The sequence below is a fragment of the Canis aureus genome, chromosome 11, assembly GCF_053574225.1.
Source record: "Canis aureus isolate CA01 chromosome 11, VMU_Caureus_v.1.0, whole genome shotgun sequence".
NCBI classification, from domain to species: domain Eukaryota; kingdom Metazoa; phylum Chordata; class Mammalia; order Carnivora; family Canidae; genus Canis; species Canis aureus.
Window position 1 is genome coordinate 46623327 of NC_135621.1, and position 27758 is coordinate 46651084.

General features: G+C 39.6%; 1 protein-coding gene across 8 annotated transcripts in view; it reads left to right on the top strand.

Annotated features, from left to right (window-relative positions):
- Window positions 1–27758, top strand: part of CRACDL (CRACD like) — a 135056-nt gene that overhangs the window by 68604 nt on the left and 38694 nt on the right. For all 8 annotated transcript variants that reach the window (XM_077915051.1, XM_077915050.1, XM_077915055.1 and 5 more), the window contains exons 2-3: window positions 6282–6361; window positions 23232–23400. In XM_077915051.1, the coding sequence (XP_077771177.1) occupies window positions 6292–6361; window positions 23232–23400 (239 nt within the window). In that variant the 5' untranslated portion in view covers window positions 6282–6291. The remainder of the gene's footprint in view (window positions 1–6281; window positions 6362–23231; window positions 23401–27758) is intronic.

Consider the following 27758-nt stretch of genomic DNA (forward strand, 5'->3'; position numbering starts at 1 on the left):
GTTTTCTCTTAAAATCCTTTTTTCCTCTGACATTAAGATAGCCAGTTCATTGATTATTTATTATCATATTATTTACTTTCCACATATTTGTGACTTTTTCAAATCTTCTCATTCTGATTTCACTCCATGGTTGTCAGAAAACATACTTTCTGTAATTTCAAGTCTTTTAAATCAATTTGGGCTTTTATGGCCTAGTTGTCTATCCTGTAGAATCTCCCATGTGCACTTGAGAAGGCTGTTTATTCTGTTGTTGAGTTGGGAGGTTCTATAGATTTCTATTAGATCTAGTTGGTTAATGTTCTTCAAATCTTTTATATCCTTTTTGATATTCTGCTTAGTTGTTCTGTCAATCATTGGAAGCAGGGTATTGAAATCTTCAACTGTTGTTGAATTTTATATTTGTTTTTGCATCATCTAGGAAGAAAAACGACCTCTAAGACTCTGAAGTCTTTCTCAGTGTTTTCTAATTTTCAGGACACTGAAAAGTAAAAAAAAAACTCCAGTGATTAGATGATATATTTAAGGCAGATATTTGGGAATGGCTCTAGGATTTTCAGATGATCTGGCACATTGGTATTCGGATTCATTTTTATTTTCTTTTAACAGCATAAACTGCATATATAGATCTGTGATCATTGGCTTTTAATTTTCTTAAAAGTTACTTAATCATAATTGTCACCACTCACCCTGAAAATCTCAGGTGTAACCACACAGGCAAAGGTAGAGTCAGCTTTCTCCAAGACTGATGACTCTGTACCAAGTAGTCACAGGCACTGGAAAAAGCAGAAGAGAAACATACATAGATTTGGCCTCACTGAAGTACCATCACTTGAACCAAATTTACCTCTGTTTTTAATCTTTTCAAAGTCGTGTTGCTCTGTAAAAAAACAACAACAACAAACAAACAATTTCCTTCAGTTCTCCCTCAACCAAGAGGGGTCATGATAAAGATTATTTATTTTTTACAAAGTCAGGTGTCAGTAATTCCATGGAGGATTTCCTCAGTCTTAAATTGGATTGTAAAAGTAGATCCATTTGTGGAACTGGATGACTTACTGCTTTTCATTCTCTTGGAACCTGTCTGTCATCTGCAGAGCCTCTCTCCTTTGCTCAGCTATCTTGTTCCTGTGTTATGTTCAGTTCCTTGCTCCAGGCACTGTCCTGGGTGCTGGTAGGAGAGCAACAGACATAACAGGCACAGAGCTTGCCCTACCAAGCCTGCCGTCTTGGAAGAGAAGGAAATGCTAAGCAGGCATCTTATAAACAATTCTTGTTGACAGCATTGGTGGACATTGTGCAAAAAAAGGTACAAGGGCTGAGAAAGAATACCGCAGGGATCTGAACATGGCCTGGAGGGTGTTGTGGATTTGGCAGGTCTGTAGGGATGAACACTAAGACTTTCCTACATAATTATGTGCTCAGGTTATGCAATCAAGTTACAGATATTTTTCTTTGCCTTGTATAGGTAAATATAGTGGATTAGAACCTTTAAAATACCATATTAAAATCTATTCTCGTTCTTCAAATGAATAAAGTTTTGTAGAATTTTTCAGTATAAGCTGCGACTAATGATGAAATTCTCCCATAAACCGGGAAGAAGCCTGTGGTTGCAGTTAGGGTTCAGAGGGAGGGAGTGGATCAGACCCAACAGAACTCCACTGGATCTACGTACCCAGATCACACTGATGGGTGCTGTGAACTACAGAGGGGGCTGGAGGCTCAGTCCTCTTTTAAATCGGTGAGAACCCCTGAAGAGGCCCCCTCAGGTCTAGATTGGAAGAATAAATTTTCCTTTACTTAGGCTTGAGCTGTCAGAACAACAGGGGTTGGAGTGGTGGTGCTAGAGGGCAGAATGCTGGTTGAGGGGGCATTGGGGTGAACTTTGACTTTGAATTCAAGCAAAAGGGGTGCCAGGAGTTATGACGTGTTTGCCACATTGCTTTCTCATTATGGTTTTCTTTCTTCTGACTTGTCTTTGATTCTTACTGGGGGTGGGAGAACATGTGTTTAGAAGGGCAAGTCCTTGGGCCCAGTAGAGAAGACATTCCATGGTAACAGCTGTGGAGTATTTTCCCTGGAGAGTCTAAGTGAAGGGGATGGTCTCTGTGGTCCTCCACAGAGGACATTCCTGGATGGCCTGGAGTGTGGTCTCATCGGTTACCTGGCAGTGGTTTGATTTACCTTGCTCTACAAGGCCCTTCAGGCTGCAGGACATTGGGAAGCACAGGGGGCCTCTGGGAATCCATATGTCTTGATCTTTGACTGGTAACATTGGCTGTAAAGTGAGCTGCTTGCAGAAGGAGACTGTCTTCATGAGACAGAATCAAACTCACCTGCTACCAGGATGTGCTGGTTGTGTACGCTCTTGTTTTTGTTTATGCAGAGACACGTATAAGCACGCAATGAGGAACAAGCTATGGAAACTGATAGCTGTTCTCAGCAAATGTTTCTGTGTGCTGTGTTCTCAGTCCATTTAAGTAAAGTATTATTATTTTATTATTATTTTATTATTTATTTTTATTATTATTAAAGTATTATTATTCCCATTTTGTATATTGAGGCTCAGCACTGGTGTGTGTGTTGGGGGTGGTGAGGCTTCAACCCCAGGTCTGCCTGATGTCCCAGGCTTTGTCCTTTCCCTCTGCACCATATTGCACTCTTATTGGTATGAAGATACTTAGAACAGAAAATATGAGCAGGTTTTAAAACTTCTCATGTAAGGTGAGCCCGATTCCCATGTGATCCCTTCATCCTTAGGGTGACTTTAGCCTCCGTGTGTGAGTCCATAGCAGCCTTGGCATCTGGTGGTGCTCTGTGCATCTGGCCCCACCAGGATGTGCCTTATAGCAAGGTGAGAACTGGGCCATTCTTGGGCCTCCCCCCCCGCCACCTGTTCCTGAACCTGCTGCCTTACATGACCTCATCACAGCCACACCATTCAAGCCAGGCAGAAGCAAGTGTCAGCAAGTAGATCTGCTCCACACTCAACTCCACCCTTCTATACCCAAACCCATGGGGGCTTGTGCACACACTGTCTCATATAGACCTGCACAATCATGACTTCTCAAGAGTGATAGTAGATAAATAATGATAGCCTCAAGCCCCTTTCTCCTAAACTAAGATTCTCTGGCAACCCCAGTGGATGTTCTCCTGGGGCCTCTTTGGTCTCTGAGCTCTGGCATGTTCCTGCACAAGGGCTGCTTGACAGGCAGAGTCATTTCATTTTTTTTTTTTTATATAACTAACAGTATTTTATTTATTTATTTATTTATTCATGAGACACACAGAGAGAGAGGCAGAGACACAGGCAGAGGGAGAAGCAGGCTCCATGCAGGGAGCCCGATGTGGGACTCAATCCCGGGTCTCCAGGATCACACCCTGGGCTGAAGGCGGTGCTAAAGCGCCGAGCCACCCGGGCTGCCCGGCAGAGTCATTTCAGTGGGAGATTCATGTCCTTTGGATTTACCAGCATCCCTTAAGCCCCTCTGAGGACAGCTCAGGACTCTTCCCTTTACTGGGTCAGCACCTGCAAGAGGCAAGGAGCATGTCAGTCTCATCTATCACTATGTCCCAGGCCTCAAAAGTGCCTATCCATGCTAGGTATACAGTCAACATGAGTATACAGTTTGGTGTCTCTGCTTGGCTACTCTGAGGCAGTAAATATTATATGTTCTCAGTCCCAAAATGTGAATACTAAAGATTCCTGGGGATTAAATGAGGTAACTCAGATAATACACTACATGCTTGATAGTTAATTGCAATTGTTGTGGTTGACTCCAAATTCAAGCAGTAGAAGCTCTTGCACTTGTACTTTCTTTTTTCTTTTCTTTCTTTCTTTCTTTTTTTTTTTTGTACTTGTACTTTCTAGTTCAGTGACAGCCTTAAGCATTGTACCCAGGGTAATAGTTGGTCACTGTTAACCATCCCTTACTATTTTGACTCTCCTTGCTTCTTACATTTCCTGCTTTTCCTTCTCTGTTGCCTCTTCTTTCAAATGCCCTGGTAGCTACCTCCACTTGTCCCCACCACAGTATCACAGAACAGCAAGACACAAAGGGATCAGGGATTTTGACAGGGATTTCCCTGAATCTGTACATTGTTTGGAGGACATCATAGTAATAAGTCTTTCAGTCCATGAACATAAGAGGTCTTTCCATTTTTTCTTATCTTTAATTTCTTTCAGTAACATTTTATAGTTTTCATATACAAGTATTTCATCTCTGGGTAAAGTATTTATGAACATTTTGTTCTTTTTGGTGTTATTATAAATTAAATCATTTTTCTTAATTTCCTTTCAGATTGTGTATAGAAAAACTGATCTTTGTATGTTCATTTTGTGTCCTGCAACTTGCTGAATTCATTTATTTGTTCTAACAGTTTTTTGTTTAAGATTTTATTTATTCATGAAAGACACAGAGAGAGGCAGAGACATAGGCAGAGAGAGAAGCAGACTCCATGTAGGGAGCCCGATGTGGGACTCGATCCTGGGACTCCAGGATCAGCCCTGAGCTGAAGGCAGATGCTCAACCATGAGCCACACAGGGTTCCCTTCTAACAGTTCTTTTGTATTAAGGAGGATCTTTAGGGTTTTCTACATGTAAGATCATGTCATCTGCAAACAGCAGTAACTTTACTTCTTCCTTTTCAATTTGGGTGCTTTCTATTTCTTTTTCTTGCCTAATTTCTCTGGCTAAGACTTCTAGTACTCTGTTGAATAGAAGTGGTGAAAGCAGACACCCTTGTCTTATTCCTGCTCTTCAAGGAAAAGCTTTCAGTTTTTCATTGTTGAGGATGATATTCACTCTGGGTTTGTCATATGTGGCCTTTATTATGTTGAATTTCCTTCTATTCCTAGAGGTTTTTTAATGTTTTTATCATGAAAGCGTATTGAATTTTGTCAGATAATTTTTGTGCATCAGTTGAGATGATCATGTGGATCATTCTGTTGACCAGATATTTTTATGAAGCCAAATTATATACAAACTAAAAAACCAGTAAAGCTTTGTTCACCTTTTCAGGAATTGGCTAATTGGAAGATGGATATATTGATGTTAATATTAAAGACTTAAATGTTAGACCCAACTCTGGCAAAGACTGACAATCCCTTTCCTCTGTTAAATATTTTCTTTGTATTTCTTCCATTATATCCCATTATGTGCTGTATACAATTAGTAAATGTTAATTGGGTAATTGGATACCAGAACCCTCTTTCAAAGTCTGAGGATTCATAGTAACTGCCAGTAATAAATAGCTTTCCATATAAATAGTGAGTTAGTATATGTAGAGGAAAAGACACTGTTTTAAAGTCAACTGTGGGAGGCAGGGACACAGCTTGAATTTGATTTCCATGAAGAATCCTGGCTTTTTAGTTTAGGAAGAAACCATGGGACTCTATGGATGAGATGATAATGGTATCTAGGGTGGTTTGCTTTGAAATGACCTTGTGAGAGTGGGAGGGGGAGAAGGTACAAAAATAAAACAAAGAGGACAGTATGTTAAGTTCATTGTATATTCTCTGTATTTTTGTATCTGAGATTTTTCATAATAAAAAGTTCAGAAAGGAACTCAGGGTAGATTAATGATGTGGCAGCTATATATCAAACTATAGCCACCACAGCAATACTTATGAAGAATTTTAATGATGTGATATAACTAAGAAAATCGATAAGTCAATCTTCTAATAAGTTGTATGTGTGCATGTACACACAAACAGCTGCATAGACAAAGATATTGGAAGGAGGTTAAAACATTAATTGTGGATATCCTTGGTTAAGGTTGGATTTGGGGTAGATTTTCATTCTCTGTATCTTCTGGACTTTTCTACAGTGAACAAGAGAAAAATAATGAACATACAGTGAGATATCGGTTTCAGGTGTACAATGTAATGATTCAGCATTTCTGTATATTGCTCAATGCTCATCATGATAAGTGTATTCTTAACCTCCTTTATTTTACCCATGAGAAAAACATAATTTCTGAGAAAGCTTTTTTAAAAGAAAGGAAACAAATCTGCCTTGGGTAAAGTGAAGCATTTGTTCCAGTTGACTGTTTTCCATGAAATTGCTCTGGTCAGTGATTAGATAAGTGCCTCTGTGGTTACTGATCTTGAGCTGTGCACCTGTTTTTGGCCTGTACTGCCCTGTATTCTGCCCTGGAATCTGTCTTTGGTGGGGTGTGTGCAGGTAAAGTTGTGGGCAAAAAGCAGTCATCAAAACCATTTTCCTCATTGTTAACTTCTGTTAAGCATGTCCCTTTTAACATGAATTTCCATCTGATTTTAGTGAGCTGAACATGATTTCCACAAGGGTGATGGACATTAAGCTTCGAGAAGCTGCAGAAGGCCTTGGAGAGGACAGCACAGGTAAGGCTCTCACTTCCCCTGCTCTGGGAAGAGCCCATATCGGGTTGTGGGGCAAGGGGAGCCAAGCCTTTGCTCTTGTATGTGTGGAGGGTAGGGGTTCAGTTCAGAGTGTTCAAGTACTCCCATGCCCTTCATACTGTAATGAGAGAGCACATCCAGATTGTTCAAGGCCACTGAAGGCAGTGCTCCTTTGCTTTGCTGTCAAACATAGGGGGTTTTAAAGTCATTTTCCTCATTCCTGGAGGTAAATCTGTCCCTATGTTTTGGTTGACTGGAAAACAAAGGAGTAACAATACAATGGAATCATTTATCACCCAAGAACACCCATAGGATCAGTAGGAGGTTGAGAAAAGTATGAGATAGTCTGATCATGCAGAAGAAATAATATTATCAAGACAGAGCCTTTGATCTCTCTCTTTTATGGCTCTTATTCTCCTTCAGAGACCTTTATTATACCCTTCCTGAGCTAAATTCCAGGCCCATGACTCATCACAATGTTCTAAGAGTTACCCAGTTACGTGATTGGTTCACTGTCATCTGTAGATTGTTATTTGTGTCTTGATAAAGTTGTTAAATTGGCATTAAAAAACATTAATCTTCCCACAATGTACCTTTTTCCTAGATTAGCCATTTATACTCCCCTTGTTTTGGTAACAAAAGTCTCCAACGCTATCTTGTTGAAAGTGAAAATGCTAGTCATGATTTCCTTTGATATAGTTCAGGGAGAAAAACTTCTAATAGTATTTAATCCCAGATGCTAACCCTTAGCTTCAGATACTAATTTCATTAAAGATTCTATTTCATAAAGATAGATTTACCTTATTATCTCATATTATAACTACTTCTCCTCTGTCACATTTTGTTAGACACCAAATAAACCCAAATATAAGGTAAAGTTTTAAAAATTAAACCTGAGAGAAAATAGAATTTCAAAATTTCTCATATCACAGGATAATGAATTATTACTGACTTTAAGCAAGAAAATGCTCTTTGAAGAAGTATTTCATTAGTCTGGAACAGCCTCCATGAATGCTACTTTTGGATATTTACAGAAAAATGAAGTATCAGTTTTTAAAAAAGAGAGAACTAAGTATTCTTTTTCTCCATACAGTCATGAGCTAAATTATTCAAATCAACCCCTTCCCATTTAAAATTTAAAAATCTAGATAAGCTGCAACAAATGGTGTTGAAAAAACCGGACAGCCACATGCAAAAGAATGAAATTAGACTACTTTCTTTTACCATATACAAAAATAAACTCAAAATGATTAAAATGTGAGACCTGATACCATAAAAATCCTTGAAGAGAGCTCAGGCAGTGATTTCTCTGACATTGGCCATAGCAACATTTTTCTAGTTTTGTCTCCTAAGGCAAAGGAAATAAAAGTAAAAATAAACTATTGGGACTACATCAAAATATGAAGCTGCACAGTGAAGGAAACAGTCAACAAAACTAAAAGACAACCTACCAAGTGGGAGAAGATATTTGCAAATGACATAGCCAATAAGGGGTTAGTATCCAAAATATATAAAGAACTTATATAACTCAATACCCAAAAAACAATCCAGTTAAAAATGGACAGAAGATATTAACAGATATTTCTCCAAAGATGACATCTAGATGGCCAACAGACACACGGAAAGGTGCTAAACATGACTTATCAGGGAAATAACAAATCAAAACTACAATGAGATATCACCTCACACCTGTCAGAATGGCTAAAATCAAAGCCATAAAAAACAAGTGTTGGTGAGACTGTAGAAAAAGGAACCCTTGTGCACTGTTGGGAATGCAAACTGATACAACCACTGTGGAAAACAGTAGGGAGGTTCCTCAAAAAATTAAAAGTAGAACTACCCTAATATCTATGAATCATGCTACTTGCATTTACCCCCAAAATACAAAAACATTAATTCAAAGGGTTACATGCACCCCTATGTTTATTGTAGCATTATTTGCAATAGTGAACAGCCCAAGTGTCCATCAATTGATGAATGGATAAAGAAGAAGTGGTGTGTATGTGTGTGTGTGTGTATGTGTGTGTGTGTGTGAAAATTAATCATTAAAAAGAATGAAATCTTGCCATTTGCAGCAAATAGATACAGCTTTTAGAAAGTATAATGCTAAGCAAAATAAGTCAGAGAAAGACAAATACCATAGGATCTCACTCATTTGTGGAATTTAAGAAACAAAACAAGCAAAGGGCAAAAAGAAAGAGAAGGAAACAAAAACCAAGAAACATATTCTTAACTATAGAGGACAAACTGATGGTTACCAGAGGGGAGGTGGCAGGGATGGGGGAAATAGGGGATGGAGATGAAAGATTACACTTACCATGATGAAAGAAAATAAAATAAAACAATTTAAAAATTCCAGATAAGAAAAGATTTTTTAAAGTAATAAATAAGAAGGCCAGAATTGAAAGAGAAATGGGAATATAGAGAGATAAATGGGCATAGAGGCCACTTTTGCCCTCAGATCATTTACCAATCTTGGAAATTTTGAAATTTTATTTTCACATCTTTATGGAGTGGTAGATGAAGCAATGGGTCAGATGTCAAAGTACAGGTCTGTTCAAAGTGGGCTATCTAATAGTAGATCCTCCTGGCAATAAATTGGGGGCCCAACAAGCAATAAAATCTGAGTAAGTGTGAACCAGGAGTAAGTCAACCCTTTGTAGATATGTAGCTTGCGTTTGTATCACTTGGGTAATTTAGAGAATCTCTGCTCTTGAGCTTGACTAATAATATTCATAGACTGAATATGACCGTAGATACTTTATAGCATCAAACAATCTTCTCTAAAGAAAAATACCTTCTATCTAGACTTCAAAGTATTAAGGAAAATATGTTATTCAATTCCATGACAAACATACAGTCAGTGACAACCAAGCATATAAAGCAGTAGGGCACCATGAATGAGAACCAACATGTTATGGGTTTAATTATTTCTCCCCCAAAGTTACATATTGAAGTCCTAACCCCCAGGGCCTCAGAATAGGACCTAATTTGGAAAATAATTACATTGCAGATGTAATTAGTTATGAGAAGGTCACGCTAGAGTATGGTGGGCTCCTAATCAACAGGGGGAATATAGACACACGCACATATACAGGGAGAAAACCATTTGAAGATACAGCCGGATCAGGGTGATGGCATCTACAAGCTAAGGAATGCCAACAGTTGCCAGCAAACCACCAGAAGTTAGGGGAGATGGAATAGATAGCCCTTTGAAGGAAGTAACCATGCCAACGACGCCGTGATCGCAGATTTTTAGCCTCCAGAACTGAGAGACAATACAGCTTTGTTGTTTAAGCAGCTTGGTTTATGGTACTTTGTTATAGCAGTCCTAGCAAACTAATACACGGCAGAAACAAGAGAAACAGATGCACAAAGGCATCAAATAACAGAATTATCAAGTATATGCTGTAAAACAAATGTCCGCAGTATGTTTGATGATAATTAGAAAAAGTGAAAATACCTGGAAGGAACCAGAAACTATAAAAAATATCATTAGCTCCCAGCCTGTGCTCAAAAGCAAGAGAGAGAAATAAAAAGGATACAGGTGAAATTCAGAAGAAATAAAACTATCTTTTTTTTGCAGATGACAGGATTATACAATATATCAAAAAAGTACTTAGATCTATCTCTTAAGCAAGTGAAGCAAGACTGCAAGGTACAAGATCAAAATACAAATACCAGTTGTATTTATGTATAACTAGCAATGAACAATTGAAAAATTAAATTTTTTAAAGTACTATTTACAATAGCACAAATTTTAAAAATATTTTGGTATATATCTAACAAAATGTATGCAGGATCTGTAAATGAAAAATGCAAAAAAAAAAAAAACTGAGTTGGTTAAAGAAAGTCCTAGATCAACAAAGAATGATATATTAGGGGTTATGGACTGAATATTTGACTCTCCCTTCCCACAAAATTCATACTTAAAGTCCTAACTCCACCATGTGATAATATTAGGAGGTAGGGCCTTTGGGAGATAATTAGGTCATAAGGGTGGAGTGCTCATGAATGGAATTAGTGCCCTTAGCAGAAGAGGCTAGAGAGCTACTTGATTTCTTTCTGGCATGTGAGGGCATATCAAGAAATTACAGTCAGCAGCCTGTAAGAGAACACTCACCAAAACCCCACTGTGCTGGTTCCCTGACCTCAAACTTCTAGCTTCCAGAGCAGTGAGGAGTGAATTTATTATTCATAAGTCACCCAGTCTATGGTACTTTATTATAGCAGCCTGAATAGACTAGAACCACGTTTACAGATTGGAAGACTCCATGTTCTAAAATGTCAGTTCTCCCCAAATTGGGCCGCAGAATGGTGTATTAGTACATGTGGGGTAGAATATGCTGTTTATACATCTGCTGTGGAAAGCTAGACACAAGAACATTGTATTCTGTAGCAAGAATATTGACCAGTGATCATTTATTTGATTTCCATGACAAGTCAAAGATCTTTTTTATTTAGGAAGAAGCCAAATCCATACGGATGAAGGGATAATAGTATCTGGGAGGAATTTGCTTTGAAATAACCTGGCAGGGATGGGAAGGAGGAGGAGGAATAAAGATAAAGTGATCAAAATCCCAGGAGGATATTTTGCCAGCATTGACAAGCTGACACCAAAATTAACATGAAAAAGCAAGAAAACTAGAATATTGAAAACAATTTTGACAACAAAATTGGAGGACTCATATTACCTGATTTCAAGACTTACTGTAGAGCTACAATAATGAAGCCAAATCTGGTACTGACAGAAAGATGGATGTGTAGAGATAAACAGAGTCCAAAAAGTAGACCAATACATACAAATATGGTCAATTGGTCTTTGACAAAGATAAAACAATGGAGACTCAACGGAGAGAGGATTGTCTTTTCAACAAATGGTGCTAGAACAAATTGAACATCCCTATGGGAAAAAAGAGAACTTTGACTTATATGTCACAGATGAATCAAAAATTAATTTAAAACATCATCAAACAACAGCATAAATGTAACGCTATGAAATCTTAAAACAAAATATTTATGACCTAGAATTACATAGAATTCTTAGGTAGGACACCTCAGTCCTAAAGTTGGACTTCATTAAAATTTAAAACTTTTTCTCTGTGAAAGACCCTATTAAAATGAAAAGTCACAGGCTGGAGGAAATATTTGTAAATCATCCTGACAAGATACTTGTATTTAGAACTCTCAAAATTCAACAATAGGAGAACAAACAACTTTTTTTTTAATTTATTTTTTATTGGTGTTCAATTTACTAACATACAGAATAACCCCCAGTGCCTGTCACCCATTCACTCCCACCCCCCGCCCTTCTCCCCTTCCACCACCCGTAGTTCATTTCCCAGAGTTAGCAGTCTTTACGGAGAACAAACAACTTGAATAAAAAAATAGCAAAGGTTTTAAAAGATGCTTTACCTCAGAAGATATACAGATGGCAAATCAGCTCATGAAAAAGTACTAAACATTTCTCCCTCTGTCCCCCCAAAAGAACTCTATAACAACTTTATTCATATTGCCAAAAATTGAAACAAATCCAAATGTCCTTCAACTTGCTCATTGTTTAAATAAAGTAGTATATCCCTACAATGGAACTGTACTCAGCAGTAATAAGGAACAAACTACTGATGGAATAAGGACATGGATGAGTCTCTAAATGCGTTGTGCTGAGTGACAAAACCTAGAATCCACTGTATGAATTCATCTATATTACATTCTGGAAAAGGTACAACTATAGGAACAGAGACACTAATTGTGGTTTCCAGAGGTTAGAGATGGGACCAGTTTGGCTACAAAATGGCAGCATGAAGATAGTTCTGTATCTTGAGGTGATTATGCATCTCTGTGTGTACCAAAAAAAAGTGAATTTTACTATGAAATGTTTTTTATTTTTTTTAATTTACTTTTTATTTTTTATTTTTTCATTTTTTTATTTATGGTAGTCACAGAGAGAGAGAGAGAGAGACAGAGACATAGGCAGAGGAAGAAGCAGGCTCCATGCACCGGGAGCCCGATGTGGGATTCGATCCCAGGTCTTCAGGATCGCGCCCTGGGCCAAAGGCAGGCGCTAAACCGCTGCGCCACCCAGAGATCCCCTGAAATGTTTTTTAAAGAGGGAGAGGGAGCGAGAGAATTCCAAGCAGGCTCCATGCCCAGCACCTTGCCTGACATGAGGCTTGATCATACGACATTGAGATCATGACCTGAGCTGAAATCGAGAGTCAGATGCTCAACTGACTGAGCCACCCACGCCTTCTAATTTACTATGTAATTTTTAGAATAACGTTTTTTAAAAAAATGATATACTAGATTTGAAAACCATCAAATGGATTTTTTTAGAAATATATATAATTGTCTCAATTAGAAATTCATTGGATGAATTTAACAGCAGATTATATCAGCTCAGGTTAGATCAATCATAAGAAAGTATATAGAATATAGCATAGAATGGTAAAATGATGGGAAGTACAGAAGAGAAGGTGCTTAGAGATAAATGAAAGAGTATAATATACACATGAGCACAGTCTTGAGAGAGTAGCAGGGAATTTTCTGGAACTGATTTTAAAAAAAGATGACCCCATCCACAGATTTAAGAAATCAGATAAACCCAAAGAAGGATAAAATGAAATCCAGATAGAGTAAAAATATAGAAGATCAAAGACAAAATGAAAAATTAGTCTGAGAAAAAAATATGACTTTCAAAGGAGCAGAAGTTGACGACTGACTTCTCTACTGCAAAATAGAAACCTCAAAACAGTGAAATAACTTCTTCAGTATTACTGAAAAAAAAAAAACTGGCAACCTAGAGAGTTTATACCTAGAAAAATGTACTTTAGGAATAAAGGAGATATAAAGGCATTTTTAGACAAATAGAAACTGAATTTGTCATCAGTAGATCCTCTCAAAGCAGATTCTAAAGGAGAATTGTCCTAGATGGAAGGTCTGGAACACAAGAAGGAATGACAAGGAAAATGAGAAATAAGCAGATACATCTAAATAAACATGGAAGGAGGGCAGCCTGGGTGGCTCAGCGGTTTAGTGCTGCCTTTGGCCCAGGGCATGATCCTGGAGACCCGGGATCAAGTCCCGCATTGGGCTCCCTGCGTGGAACCTGCTTCTCCCTCTGCCTGTGTCTCTACCTCTCTGTCTCTGTTTCTCATGAATAAATAAATAAAATATTTTTTAAAAAATGAACATGGAAGGATATCTTTTGAGTTTTTTAAAGAATGAAAACAATAGAGCATATAAATAGGATTAAAGTATTCTGAGTTCCTTGTATAAGAATGCATAATATAATAGAATTCATAATATAATTTCTAGGGTAATTACTGAAAAACAGAGATTAAAGGCATAGTTTACAAACTCGAGGTGGGAAAAACAAATTTTAAAAGTCAGCTAATGCAAAAGATAACAAGAAAGGGATATTAAGAGAAAGTATATAAGATGTAGACTTGTTCTTTTTTTTAATAAAATAATTTTTATTGCTGTTCAATTTACCAACATACAGAATAACACCCAGTGCTCATCCCGTCAAGTGTCCCCCTCAGTGCCCATCACCCACTCACTCCCACCCCCCACCCGCCTCCCCTTCCACCACCCCCAGTTCGTTTCCCAGAGTTAGGAGTCTTTATGTTCTGTCTCCCTTTCTGATATTTCCTACACATTTCTTCTCCCTTCCCCTATATTCCCTTTCACTATTATTTATATTCCCCAAATGAATGAGAACATACACTGTTTGTCCTTCTCCAGTTCCATCCACTTTGAAGCAAATGGTGGGTATTTGTCGTTTCTAATGGCTGAGTAATATTCCATTGTATACATAAACCACATCTTCTTTATCCATTCATCTTTTGATGGACACCGAGGCTCTTTCCACAGTTTGGCTATCGTGGACATTGCTGCTATAAACATCGGGGTGCAGGTGTCCCAGCATTTCATTGCATCTGAATCTTTGGGGTAAATCCCCAACAGTGCAATTGCTGGGTCGTAGGGCAGGTCTATTTTTAACTCTTTGAGGAACCTCCACACAGTTTTCCAGAGTGGCTGCACCAGTTCACATTCCCACCAACAGTGTAAGAGGGTTCCCTTTTCTCCGCATCCTCTCCAACATTTGTGGTTTCCTGCCTTGTTAATTTCCCCCATTCTCACTGGTGTGAGGTGGTATCTCATTGTGGTCTTGATTTGTATTTCCCTGATAGCAAGTGATGCAGAGCATTTTCTCATGTGCATGTTGGCCATGTCTATGTCTTCCTCTGTGAGATTTCTCTTCATGTCTTTTGCCCATTTCATGATTGGATTGTTTCTTTGGTGTTGAGTTTAATAAGTTCTTTATAGATCTTGGAAACTAGCCCTTTATCTGATACGTCATTTGCAAATATCTTCTCCCATTCTGTAGGTTGTCTTTTAGTTTTATTGACTGTATCCTTTGCTGTGCAAAAGTTTCTTATCTTGATGAAGTCCCAATAGTTCATTATTGCTTTTTTTTTTCTTTTGCCTTCATGGATGTATCTTGCAAGAAGTTACTGTGGCCAAGTTCAAAAAGGGTGTTGCCTGTGTTCTCCTCTAGGATTTTGATGGAATCTTGTCTCACATTTAGATCTTTCATCCATTTTGAGTTTATCTTTGTGTATGGTGCAAGAGAGTGGTCTAGTTTCATTCTTCTTCATGTGGATGTCCAATTTTCCCAGCACCATTTATTGAAGAGACTGTCTTTCTTCCAATGGATAGTCTTTCCTCCTTTATCGAATATTAGTTGGCCATAAAGTTCAGGGTCCACTTCTGGGTTCTCTATTCTGTTCCATTGATCTATGTGTCTGTTTTTGTGCCAGTACCACACTGTCTTGATGACCACAGCTTTGTAGTACAACCTGAAATCTGGCATTGTGATGCCCCCAGCTATGGTTTTCTTTTTTAAAATTCCCCTGGCTATTCGGGGTCTTTTCTGATTCCACACAAATCTTAAAATAATTTGTTCTAACTCTCTGAAGAAAGTCCATGGTATTTTGATAGGGATTGCATTAAATGTGTAAATTGCCCTGGGTAACATTGACATTTTCACAATACTAATTCTGCCAATCCATGAGCATGGAATATTTTTCCATCTCTTTGTGTCTTCCTCAGTTTCTTTCAGAAGTGTTCTATAGTTTTTAGCGTATAGATCCTTTACCTCTTTGGTGAGGTTTATTCCTAGGTATCTTATGCTTTTGGGTGCAGTTGTAAATGGGATTGACTCCTTAGTTTCTCTTTCTTCAGCCTCATTGTTAGTGTATAGAAATGCCATTGATTTCTGGGCATTGATTTTGTATCCTGCCACGCTACCAAATTGCTGTATGAGTTCTATCAATCTTGGGGTGGAGGCTTTTGGGTTTTCTATGTAGAGTATCATGTCATCGGCAAAGAGGGAGAGTTTGACTACTTCTTTGCCAATTTGAATGCCCTTAATGTCTTTTTGTTGTCTGATTGCTGAGGCTATGACTTCCAATACTATGTTGAACAGCAGTGGTGAGAGTGGACATCCCTGTCTTGTTCCTGATCTTAGGGGAAAGGCTCCCAGTGCTTCCCCATTGAGAATGATATTTGCTGTGGGCTTTATTAGATGGTTTTTAAGATGCCAAGGAAAGTTCCCTCTATCCCTACACTCTGAAGAGTTTTTTCAGGAATGGATGCTGTATTTTGTCAAATGCTTTCTCTGCATCTAATGAGAGGATCATATGGTTCTTGGTTTTTCTCTTGCTGATATGATGAATCACATTGATTGTTTTACGAGTGTTGAACCAGCCTTGTGTCCCGGGGATAAATCCTACTTGGTCGTGGTGAATAATTTTCTTAATGTGCTGTTGGATCCTATTGGCTAGTATCTTGTTGAGAATTTTTGCATCCATGTTCATCAGGGATATTGGTCTGTAATTCTCCTTTTTGGTGGGGTCTTTGTCTGGCTTTGGAATTAAGGTGATGCTGGCCTCATAGAACGAATTTGGAAGTACTCCATCTCTTTCTATCTTTCCAAACAGCTTTAGGAGAATAGGTATGGTTTCTTCTTTAAACGTTTGATAAAATTCCCCTGGGAAGCCATCTGGCCCTGGACTCTTGTGTCTTGGGAGGTTTTTGATGACTGCTTCAATTTCCTCCCTGATTATTGGCCTGTTCAGGTTTTCTATTTCTTCCTGTTCCAGTTTTGGTAGTTTGTGGCTTTTCAGGAATGCGTCCATTTATTCTAGATTGCCTAATTTATTGGCGTATAGCTGTTCAGAATATGTTTTTAAAATCGTTTGTATTTCCTTGGTGTTGGTAGTGATCTCTCCTTTCTCATTCATGATTTTATTAATTTGAGTCTCCTCTCTCTTCTTTTTAATAGGGTTGGCTAATGGTTCATCTGTCTTATTAATTCTTTCAAAGAACCAACGCCTGGTTCTGTTGATCTGTACCACAGTTCTTCTGGTCTCGATTTGTTTGAGTTCTGCTTGAATTTTAATTAATTCTCTTCTTCTGCTGGGCGTGGGGTCAATCTGCTGTTTTTTCTCTAGCTCCTTTATGTGTAAGGTTAGCTTTTGTATTTGAGTTCTTTCCAGTTTTTGAATGGATGCTTGTATTGCGATGTATTTCCCCCTTAGGACTGCTTTTGCTGCATCGCAAAGATTTTGAACGGTTGTATCTTCATTCTCATTAGTTTCCATGAATCTTTTTAATTCTTCCTTAATTTCCTGGTTGACCCTTTCATCTTTTAGCAGGATGGTCCTTAACCTCCGTGTGTTTGAGGTCCTTCGAAACTTCTTGTTGTGATTTAGTTCTAATTTCAAGGCATTATGGTCTGAGAATATGCAGGGGACGATCCCAATCTTTTGGTATCGGTTCAGACCTGATTTGTGACCCAGTATGTGGTCTATTCTGGAGAAAGTTCCATGTGCACTTGAGAAGAATGTGTATTCAGTTGAGTTTGGATGTAAAGTTCTGTAGATATCTGTGAAATCCATCTGGTCCAGTGTATCATTTAAAGCTCTTGCTTCTTTGGAGATGTTGTACCTAGAAGACCTATCGAGGGTAGAAAGAGCTAGATTGAAGTCACCAAGTATAAGTGTATTATTATCTTAAGTATTTCTTCACTTTGGTTATTAATTGGTTTAAATATTTGGCAGCTCCCACATTCGGGGCATATATATTGAGGATTGTTAAGTCCTCTTGTTGAATAGATCCTTTAAGTATGAGATAGTGTCCCTCTTCATCTCTCACTACAGTCTTCGGGGTAAATTTTAGTTTATCTGATATAAGGATGGCTACCCCTGCTTTCTTTTGAGGACCATTCGAATGGTAAATGGTTCTCCAACCTTTTATTTTCAGGCTGTAGGTGTCCTTCTGTCTAAAATGAGTCTCTTGTAGACAGCAAATAGATGGGTCCTGCTTTTTTATCCAGTCTGAAACCCTGCGCCTTTTGATGGGGTCATTAAGCCCATTCACGTTCAGAGTTACTATTGACAGATATGAGTTTAGTGTCATCATGATATCTATTCAGTCCTTGTTTTTGTGGATTGTTGCACTGAACTTCTTCTTAAAGGGGAATTTTAAGAATCCCCCTTAAAATTTCTTGCAGAGCTGGTTTGGAGGTCACATATTCTTTCAGTTCCTGCCTGTCTTAGAAGCTCTTTATCTCTCCTTCCATTTTGAATGAGAGCCTTGTTGGATAAAGTATTCTTGGTTGCATGTTCTTCTCATTTAGGACCCTGAATATATCCTGCCAGCCCTTTCTGGCCTGCCAGGTCTCTGTGGAGAGGTCTGCTGTTACCCTAATACTCTTCCCCATAAAAGTCAGGGCTTTCTTGTCTCTTGCTGCTTTAAGGATCTTCTCTTTGTCCTTGGAATTTGCAAGCTTCACTATTAAATGTCGAGGTGTTGTATGGTTTTTATTGATTTTAGGGGGGAGAAATCTATTTCCTGGATCTGAATGCCTGTTTCCCTTCCCAGATTAGGAAAGTTTTCAGCTAGGATTTGTTCAAATACATATTCTGGCCCTCTGTCTCTTTCATCGCCCTCGGGAACCCCAGTTAAACATAGGTTTTTCTTCCTCAGGCCGTCGTTTATTTCCCTTAATCTGTCTTCATGGTCTTTTAATTGTCTGTCTCTTTTTTCCTCAGTTTCCCTCTTTGCCGTCAACTTGTCTTCTGTCACTCACCCGTTCTTCCACCTCGTTAATCCTCCTCATCAGGACTTCTAGTTTGGATTGCATCTCAATTGATTTTTAATTTCTGCCTGATTGGATCTAAATTCTGCAGTCATGAAATCTCTTGAGTCCTGTATTCTTTTTTCTAGAGCCACCAGTAGCTGTATAATAGTGCTTCTGAATTGGCTTTCTGACATTGAATTGTAATCCAGATTTTGTAATTCTGTGGGAGAGAGGACTGTTTCTGATTCTTTCTTTTGAGGTGAGGTTTTCCTTCTAGTCATTTTGCTCAGTGCAGAGTGGCCAAAAACAAGTTGTATTTGGAAAAGGAGAAAAAGAGAGAGAAGGAAAGAAAAGAGAAAAAGAAAAAAGAAAAAAGGAAGAAAAAAATGAAAAAAGAGAAGAGAAAGAAAAAGAAAGGCGAAAAAAAGGGTGGGGGAAGCAATCAGAAATCAAAAAGAGGGGATCCCTGTGGCCCAGTGGTTTGGCACCTGCCTTTGGCCCAAGGCGCGATCCTGGAGACCCGGGATCGAATCCCACGTCGGGCTCCGGGTGCATGGAGCCTGCTTCTCCCTCTGCCTATGTCTCTGCCTCTCTCTCTCTCTCTCTCTCTCTCTCTCTCTGTGACTATCATAAATTAAAAAAAAATTTTTTTTAAAAAGAAATCAAAAAGAAAAAAAAAAGAAAAAAAAAACACGGGGGAGTATCTTTGACTGTATACTTTAAATCCCTTGGCTTCCCCTGGAACTTGTCCGTCTAGCTGGTCTTCTGGGGGAGGGGCCTGTTGTGCTGATTTTCAGGTGTTAGCACTTGGGGGAGCTGCTCTGCCCCCTGCCTGGTGCAGGGCTCAGTGGGGGTTGTTTACCCCGTGAGGCCCCTGGAGGAACAACCCTGAGGCCAGCTCTGGAGCCCTGGCTTCAGCTCCCGCAGTCTGCAGGGCCTGGAGGCTCCGGGGCGGGGCCGCTGATCTGCTCAGCTGGGGCAGGAGCGTCCTTGCTGTCCTGGGCCCTCCCGGCCTCTGCCTGTCCCGGGGGAGGCCGGATCCTGGGTTGTGTCCCGGTTCCCAGTGCTCCCGGGGCCTGCGCTGTTGGATTCGCACTCCCACCCCGCAGCCCCCTCCGCGGAGCCGCCCCGAGCCCCTCCGAGCTGCTCCGGGTCCCGCCGAGCGCGCTGCAGCCCTTAGGGAGCTCGGCGTATCTCCCGGGGCGCAGGTGTCTGTTAGTGTCCCAGGGAGCCCGAGGGCATCCCCGCCCTCCTGGGTCCTGCTCCAACTCCCTGCAGGCGCCTTTCCTCCCGGGAAGGTTGGTGCAGCTCCTGCTTCTCCGGTACTGGGCTCTCCTGTCCTGGGGACACTCGCCCCGGCCTCAGCCCGGCTCCTCGCGGGGCGGGGCCCCTCCCCCTTGGAGGCCTTTTGTGTCTTTATTTCTTTTTCCCTGTCTTCCTACCTTGATAGAAGCGCGAACTCTTCTCACTGTAGCCTTCCAGCTGGTCTCTCTTTAAATCTCAGGCCGAATTCGTAGATTTTCAGGATAATTTGAAGGTTATCTAGGTAATTTGGTGGGGACAGGTGATTTGGGGACCCCACTCTTACGCGATCTTGCCCCTCCTCCTTCTAGACTTGTTCTTATTAATGTATCAGTAATTACAGTAAGTATAAGTAGACTAATTACTCTGCTTAGAAGTTAAAGATCATCAAATTGGATTTCTAAAACTCTTAAGTCCTAGGACACCTGGGTGGCTCATTCAGTTAAGTGTCTGCCTTGGCTCAGGTCATGATCTCAGGGTCCTGGCATCAAGCTCCACATTGAGCTCTCTGCTCAGTGGGGAGTCTGCTTCTACCTCTCCCTCTGCAACTACTCCCCCTCGTGTGCATGCACACACATGCTATTTCTAAAGTAAATAAATAAAATCTTTTAAAAAAATAAATAAAACCCTAAGTCCTACATATACAATTCAGAAAAGTTTAAAGTAAAAGGATAGAAAAACACATATGTTGTAAACACTAGGAAAAAGGAAGCTCGATTGGTGCATTAAAAGCAGTCAAAATAAAATTTAGGGCAAAAAGCATCACTAAAGATGAAAAGGGCCATTTCACAAAAGGTTCAGTTCCCTAGCAAGATAATTTTACCTTTCTCTGTACCATCGTAATGTTAAAAGTTATAGAAGAGAAATTGACAGTCAAATAAAAATAAAATCTGCAGAGTGGACTGTTTTTAAATACATCTCCATCAGCAATTGATAGAACAAATGTGTTAAAAATTAGTAAAGATACAACATACCTGGACAACACAATTAAAAGGAAAAAGGCCTTGTCCTAACAGACATGCATAGAACGTTGGCAAAAATATATTATTGTCAAGCACAACAGGAACATTTACAAATTTATGGTAAGCCATAAAGCACATCTCAAGAAATTTTAATGACTTCAAATCACACAGAGGGTTTTTTCTGACCACAGTGTATTTAACCTGAAAATCATAACAGAAAGATACTAAGAAAATCTCCAAGTGCTTGGAAATTAAGATCTACTTATCTAAGTAAGCTCTAGGTCTAAAAACGTATTATGAGGGAAATTAGAAAATATTTCATCCAGACAACAATGGAAATACATCAAAATGTGTGGATGCAGCCAAAAAGGGGAAATGTACTGCCCTAAGTGTGATGCTATAAAAACACAAAAAAGCCTAAAAATTAATTAGCTAAGTATTCATCTTGAGAAGTAAACCTGAAGAAAGTAGGAAGAAGGAAAGCATAAGGATTAGAACACAGAAGTTAATACAACAAAAGATAAACATTCAACAGAGAGAATTAACAAAGCTAACTTTTTAAAAAGGCAAATAAAATTGATCTCTGGTGCAACTGATCAAGGAAAAAGGAGGCACAAGTAATAAATATCAGAGCTGAGGAAAGGTGGTGTGGATGCTAAAACAATACGAGGATATTTTTAATCACAGGCCGATAAATTTGAAAATTTGGAAGAAATAGGCAAATTCCTGGAAAAACGTAACTTCATAAAACAGATTTGAGAAGTAGAAAATCGAAATAGTTCCTGTGACCATTAGAGAAACCAAACTTAACAGCCTAGCAGGCAAACAAATCTAACACAGGCAGGTGGCCGATGAACCAGCCACTTGCAGATAGGACAAGAGTGTTCAGTGGTTAGCCACTCTCTTTAACCCTCAGAGGGTGGTGAGGCTGCACGTGTGTCCAGATCTTTCAGGGATGCAAACCTGTGTATCAGCTAGGCAAAGGCCAGATGGGGTCCTGGCAGGTGCAGAAAACTCTTAAGAGTCTTTCCAAATAATAAACTGTCATCGAGGACCATCAGTTAACAGCATAACCATTTTGTGATTGTTAAGGTAAGGAAACTTCCACTAGAAGCTAAGAAAACTTGGCTCTAGGACTGATTGCCCTTTGGGGTATATGTAAGGTAATATAAGGACCCCCAGCTAGAGTAATCCTAATACTCCACATTAAGGCAAGATCATGTAAACTTCCCAAAGGGACATTCATCTAAATATCAAGATACTATGTTTTTTTTTTTTTAAAGGAAGTCAGCTCACAAAATTGTTTACTTATAAAACTAAATTGTTTTTGCAAATGTTCAGGATATGTTAGACAGTATCCTGCTGATCTCTGGTGTTACATCCTTCTGTTGTTAGTTCTCATAAAGATTCAGAAGGAATGAAGGTCGCTGAGCTGTTCATGTGACGTCACAGGATCCTGGAGATAGAATTTGTGGGTGAGAATAAAGGAAGCACCAGAGAAGAAATCACAGAATGTTTCAAAGTGTCATAAACTCTGACAATCCAGGCAGCTTGACAGAGGGGGGATCAGTGCTACCACTACCATTTGACGTTTTTTTTTTTTTTTCCACCAGAAGTTGTCAGCTCCTCCTGCCATCCAGCATTCCAGAGAGCACCACAAGGCTGGGTGGGACCTCTTCTGCTTGTCCTGGGCTCACATGTTCATACTAAATGAAGCAGTTGGGGATTATTCGGGAAAATAATTTGAGTTATCACATGGCCTTTACCCCACCAGGACTTCTTGCTTTTGGCTATGTATATTTTAGATGCTAAAACTTGCTCTCATAAATAAATAAATAAATTAAATAAATAAATAAATAAATAAATAAATAAATAAATAAATAAATATTGCTCTCGTTTGTACAATGGAATATTACTCAGCAATTAAAATACAATGGAATATTGCTCAACAACTAAAATCCAGTGGAGGGTGGCCTGGGTGGCTCAGCAGTTTAGCGCCGCCTTCAGCCCAGGGCCTGATCCTCAAGACACGGGATCAAGTCCCATGTTGGGCTCCCTGCATGGAGCCTGCTTCTCCCTCTGCCTGTGTCTCTGCCTCTGTGTGTGTGTGTCTCATTAATAAATTTTATAAATAAATAAATAAAATAAATAAATCTTTTTTTGAAATCCAATGGAATATTACTCAGCAATTAAAAAGGAAGCAGGTGGGGGTGCCTGGGTAGCTTAGTCAGGTAAGCATCCAACTCCTGATTTCAGCTCAGGTCATGATCACAGGGCTGTGGGATCGATTTTTTCAGGTGTGCAGTAACAGTCTGTGGGGCAGTAGGACTTGCCAGAAGTGCATAATTGATGCATGGACAAAAATATTGCTCTCTGCCCTTCTGGTGCATAGCTCACACATGCTTGGTAAGTACTCACACTAATTCTTTCTGCATAGGAAAGAAAAAGTCCAAGTTCAAGACGTTTAAGAAGTTCTTCGGGAAGAAGAAGAGAAAGGAATCGCCATCTGCCACAGGGAATAGCGCCTGGAAGCAAAGTCAGGCGAAGAGTGAGGTGATTGCCATCGAGTCGGGACCAGTAGGCTATGACTCAGAAGATGAGCTCGAGTAAGTTGACTTGTGTGTCCTTCAGGCTCATGTGCTCTCATTAAAGCAGGTGGGGGGCCACAGGGGCACGGGGGGACCCGAATACTGTCTCATTGCCTTGGTAACTGGCTGGATTTCTGAGCCCACTTCCCTCCCAGGGAATTCCACTAGAGGTTTTTCCAGAGAAGTTCTGTTTTCTGTCTCTTTATACATAGGGATGGAGAAAATTGAGGGAAAATATGATCAGGCACCTGCTATGTGCCAGGTGCTGTGTTTTACATTAAAAGTCTACAGTCACTGTGGGAGACGAGGTCAGATCCAGCTAGCATTTTATAAATGAGCAAACCAAGCTTTAGAGAAATTTTGGAGGCCTTGCCCATTGCCCTGCAACGAAAAGTGGCAAGATTAGGATGTAAGCCATGACTTTATTTGACTTAGCACTCTTTTTGAGGACATAGATACTATACCAGGAAAATACATCCATTAGAAGGAGAGGTAAGGGGAAGGCTTCTTGCTGTCAAGTCCTAGAAAAATCATACAAAAATCCTGTTGGATACAAAAGAACCAATAGGTATGAAAATTTGGGGAAATCTAGTGAAGTGATCCTTATTTCTATAACTTGTACTTCACCAAAATATAGATACAGTAAACATGCTTCAGTGATTCCAGCAGTTACAAAAGGGAAAAAATACACCCAGATTTGTTGCCATGCAACAAACATAGTTTTCATTCGAGAATAAAACTCCACGGAAGGTATAATGACCCTTGGGACTGGGGAACAGACCATGCTAGGACCAGGTCACAAGCTTCAGCATCCCTGTGGTGGTGTCTGGTCCCCTCTGTCCTCACCAATCTCCTTGCCTTTTTTTTTAAGAGGAGTAGGAATTATGTTGACCACTTGGTGGCACCAGATGACTGAAGCGGAAAGATTCACGTTTTTTTCCTTCAGGGTTTTTGTTTTTGTTTTTCCTGGCGCTGGCAGGGAGCAAGAAGGACCCACACTGCACTTTGTGAAGAGCACCAAGGATGGGCTGTATACATACGCATTTTTTCCTTAGGCAGCATGCTCCATATTCTGGGGGAGTAAGGCATTATCGTGATAATATTGCTAATTATTAATTATTAAATGTCTTCACTGGACCAGCCCCAGGTCAGTTATAACACTCACTTCCACCAACACCCTGTCTCTTGACCAGAACACACAGTGGCCCTTCCAACCAGAGAACAGGATCGCAGTAGGGGTGAGCAGGGATTGAGTGTGTGTGTGTGTACATGTGTATGTGAGAAATGACCTGTCCCCTGGTGTGTCTCCTCTTTGTCCCTGAGCCCATGGAAAATGGGGACAGTTTCTTTTTTTTCTTTTTTTCTTTTTTTTTTTTTTAATCTTTGTGTTCCTAGCACCTGGCAGAAGCCAGGCCCTCAATTACTGGTAAAAGTTTGCTGGAGTGATGCTAGGTTAGGAAGCATCAGGTTAGGATGCTGGTCTCACGAGCCCAGGAAATACTTGCTTTTAGAGAGCAGTACAGAGGATGGGACAAAATCTTTCCCCCCACCAACTTTATTGAAAGATAATTGACATATAACATTGTGGAAGTTTAAGGCATATAACATGTTGATTTAATACAGACATATATTAAAAAATGATTACCACCATAGAGCTAACACCTATATCACATCACCTAGTTATTTATTTTTAAGGTGAGAATATTTAAGATCTATTCTTTTAACAATGTCCAAGTATATACTACAATAGTATTGACTATAATTACTATGCTATATAAACTGTGTTATAGATCTCCTTAACTTCTTCATCATATAACTGGAAATTTGTACCATAACCACTACCCTGCAGCCCCTCGTAACCACCATGCTATGTGTTCCTAGGAGTTCTACTTTCTAAGATTCTACGTATAAGTGAGATCCTACAGTATTTGTCTTTCTCTGTCTTGTTTCACGTAGTGGAATGACCTTGGGGTTCATCCATGTTGTCACAAACCAGAGGATGTCCTCCTTTCTCATGATTAAGTAATATCCCACAAACATACACACACATAGACACACACACATATATGTATACACACATTCATACTACATCTTCTTTATCCATTCATTTTTTGATGGACACTTGGATTGTTTCTGTATTTTAGCTATTGTGAATAATGCTGCAGTGAATCTAGGAATGCAGATCTCTCTTCAAGACCCTATTTTCATTTCCTTTGGATAAATACCCAGAATTAGAATTGCTGGATCCTATGGTAGTTCTATTTTTAACTTTTTTTTTTAAAGATTTTATTTATTTATTCATGAGAAACACAGAGGAGAGAGAGAGAGGCAGAGACACAGGCAGAGGGAGAAGCAGGCTCCATGCAGGGAGCCCAACATGGGACTGGATCCCAGGACTCCAGGATCATGCCCTGGGCTGAAGGCGGCACTAAACCACTGAACCCTATTTTTGCCTATTTGGCAAAAATTGGCAAATTTTTGGGCTGCCCAAATTTTTAACTTTTTGAGGTGCTTCAATGCTGTTCACAGTGACTGCACCAACTTACATTCCCACCAGCAATGCAGAAAGTTTTCCTTTTCTTTACATCCTTGCCAGTGCTTAATCTCTTATCATTTTGATGATAGCCATTCTAATGGGTGTGAGATTTGCATTTCCCTGATAGTGATGTTGAGCATCTTTTCATGTGTCTATTGGCCATTTGTGTCTTTTTTTGGGAAAATATCTATTTAATTCTTCTGCCCATTTTTAAATCGGATTGGGTTTTTTTCTTGCTATTGATTGATATGAATCTTTTACATATTTTGGATATTAACCCCTTATCAGACATATGATTTCCAAATATTTCCTCCCATTCTGTAGGTTGTCTTTTCATTTTGTTGATGGTTTCCTTTGCTGTGCAGAAGCTTTTAAATTTGGTATAGTCTCATTTTTTATTTTTGCTTTTGTCGCCTTTGCTTTCAAAAATTTATTGCCAAGACCTATGTCAAGGTTGCTTACTACCTATATTATCTTCTAGGAGTTTTACCATTTGGGGTCTTAAGTGCAAAATTTTTTTTTAATTTTATTTATTTATGATAGTCACAGAGAGAGAGAGGCAGAGACATAGGCAGAGGGAGAAGCAGGCTCCATGCACCGGGAGCCCGATGTGGGATTCGATCCCAGGTCTCCAGGATCGCGCCCTGGGCCAAAGGCAGGCGCTAAACCGCTGCGCCACCCAGGGATCCCTTAAGTGCAAATTTTTAATCCATTTTTTTTATGGCGTAAGATAGGGTTCAGTGTCATTCTTTTGCTCGTGGCTATCCAGTTTTTCCAGCACCATTTATTGAAGAGACTGTCCTTTCCTCATTGTATATTCTTGGCTTCTTTGTTATAAATTAATTGACTATATAAGGGACAGAAATCTTAGAAGCACTCCTTAGCCCCTTTGAGAATCTGTGTGCCTTCTAGATTCTGCAGTACGTTGTCATCCATCACCACGGGCAAAGGATGCCAAGGTACATTAATGGTGGCAAACCACATGGGACCCTGTGGGTTTAAAAGGCTGACACTCATTTATTGTGTCTGTGTTGTTATACTTTTTAAGTCTCTTAGTCTGTAATGATTTTCCTTCCCCCTCCCCACCCACCCCACTTTGTTTCTTGTCATTGATCTGATGGAGAATCAGGGTAATTGTCTCAGTCAAATATCCCACATTCTGGATTTGCTTTTCTCTTGCTATGATTGAACTCATTTTTATCGTCTCTGAATCTCTTGTAAAATGTTACATGGATCTAGATATTTAATTAGATTTAGGTTCAAGATGGTACTGGATACTCACTGTCACATCACTTCATGAGACATATGCTATCTAGTTGTCCCACTTCTCATGACACTAAAACTGAGCAGTGGGTTTAGAGGGTCTCTGTCAGTGATACACAAACCTTCACCTAATGGTTTCAACACCTGCTGATTATTTCATTGCAAAATGGTGGTTTTTCTTTTCTTTTTTTTTTTTAAAGAAGTCTGCCCTTTTATTTTTTTTTTACATTTTTATTTATTTATGATAGTCACAGAGAGAGAGAGAGGCAGAGACACAGGCAGAGGGAGAAGCAGGCTCCACGCACCGGGAGCCTGACGTGGGATTCGATCCCGGGTCTCCAGGATCGCGCCCTGGGCCAAAGGCAGGCGCCAAACCGCTGCGCCACCCAGGGATCCCTGGTTTTTCTAATTGTATTACTCATTCTGCATGTGTTACTTGAAATTCTTACATGAAAAAGACCTTTCCTTTGTCAAGTCCTTGGTTTCTCTGACATGCGAGTTGTCCAGGAAAAGCAGCATAATGCCCATTTCTTTCTCCTTTTACTAGTCTACCTTCAGAATAATAATCTGGGATGTA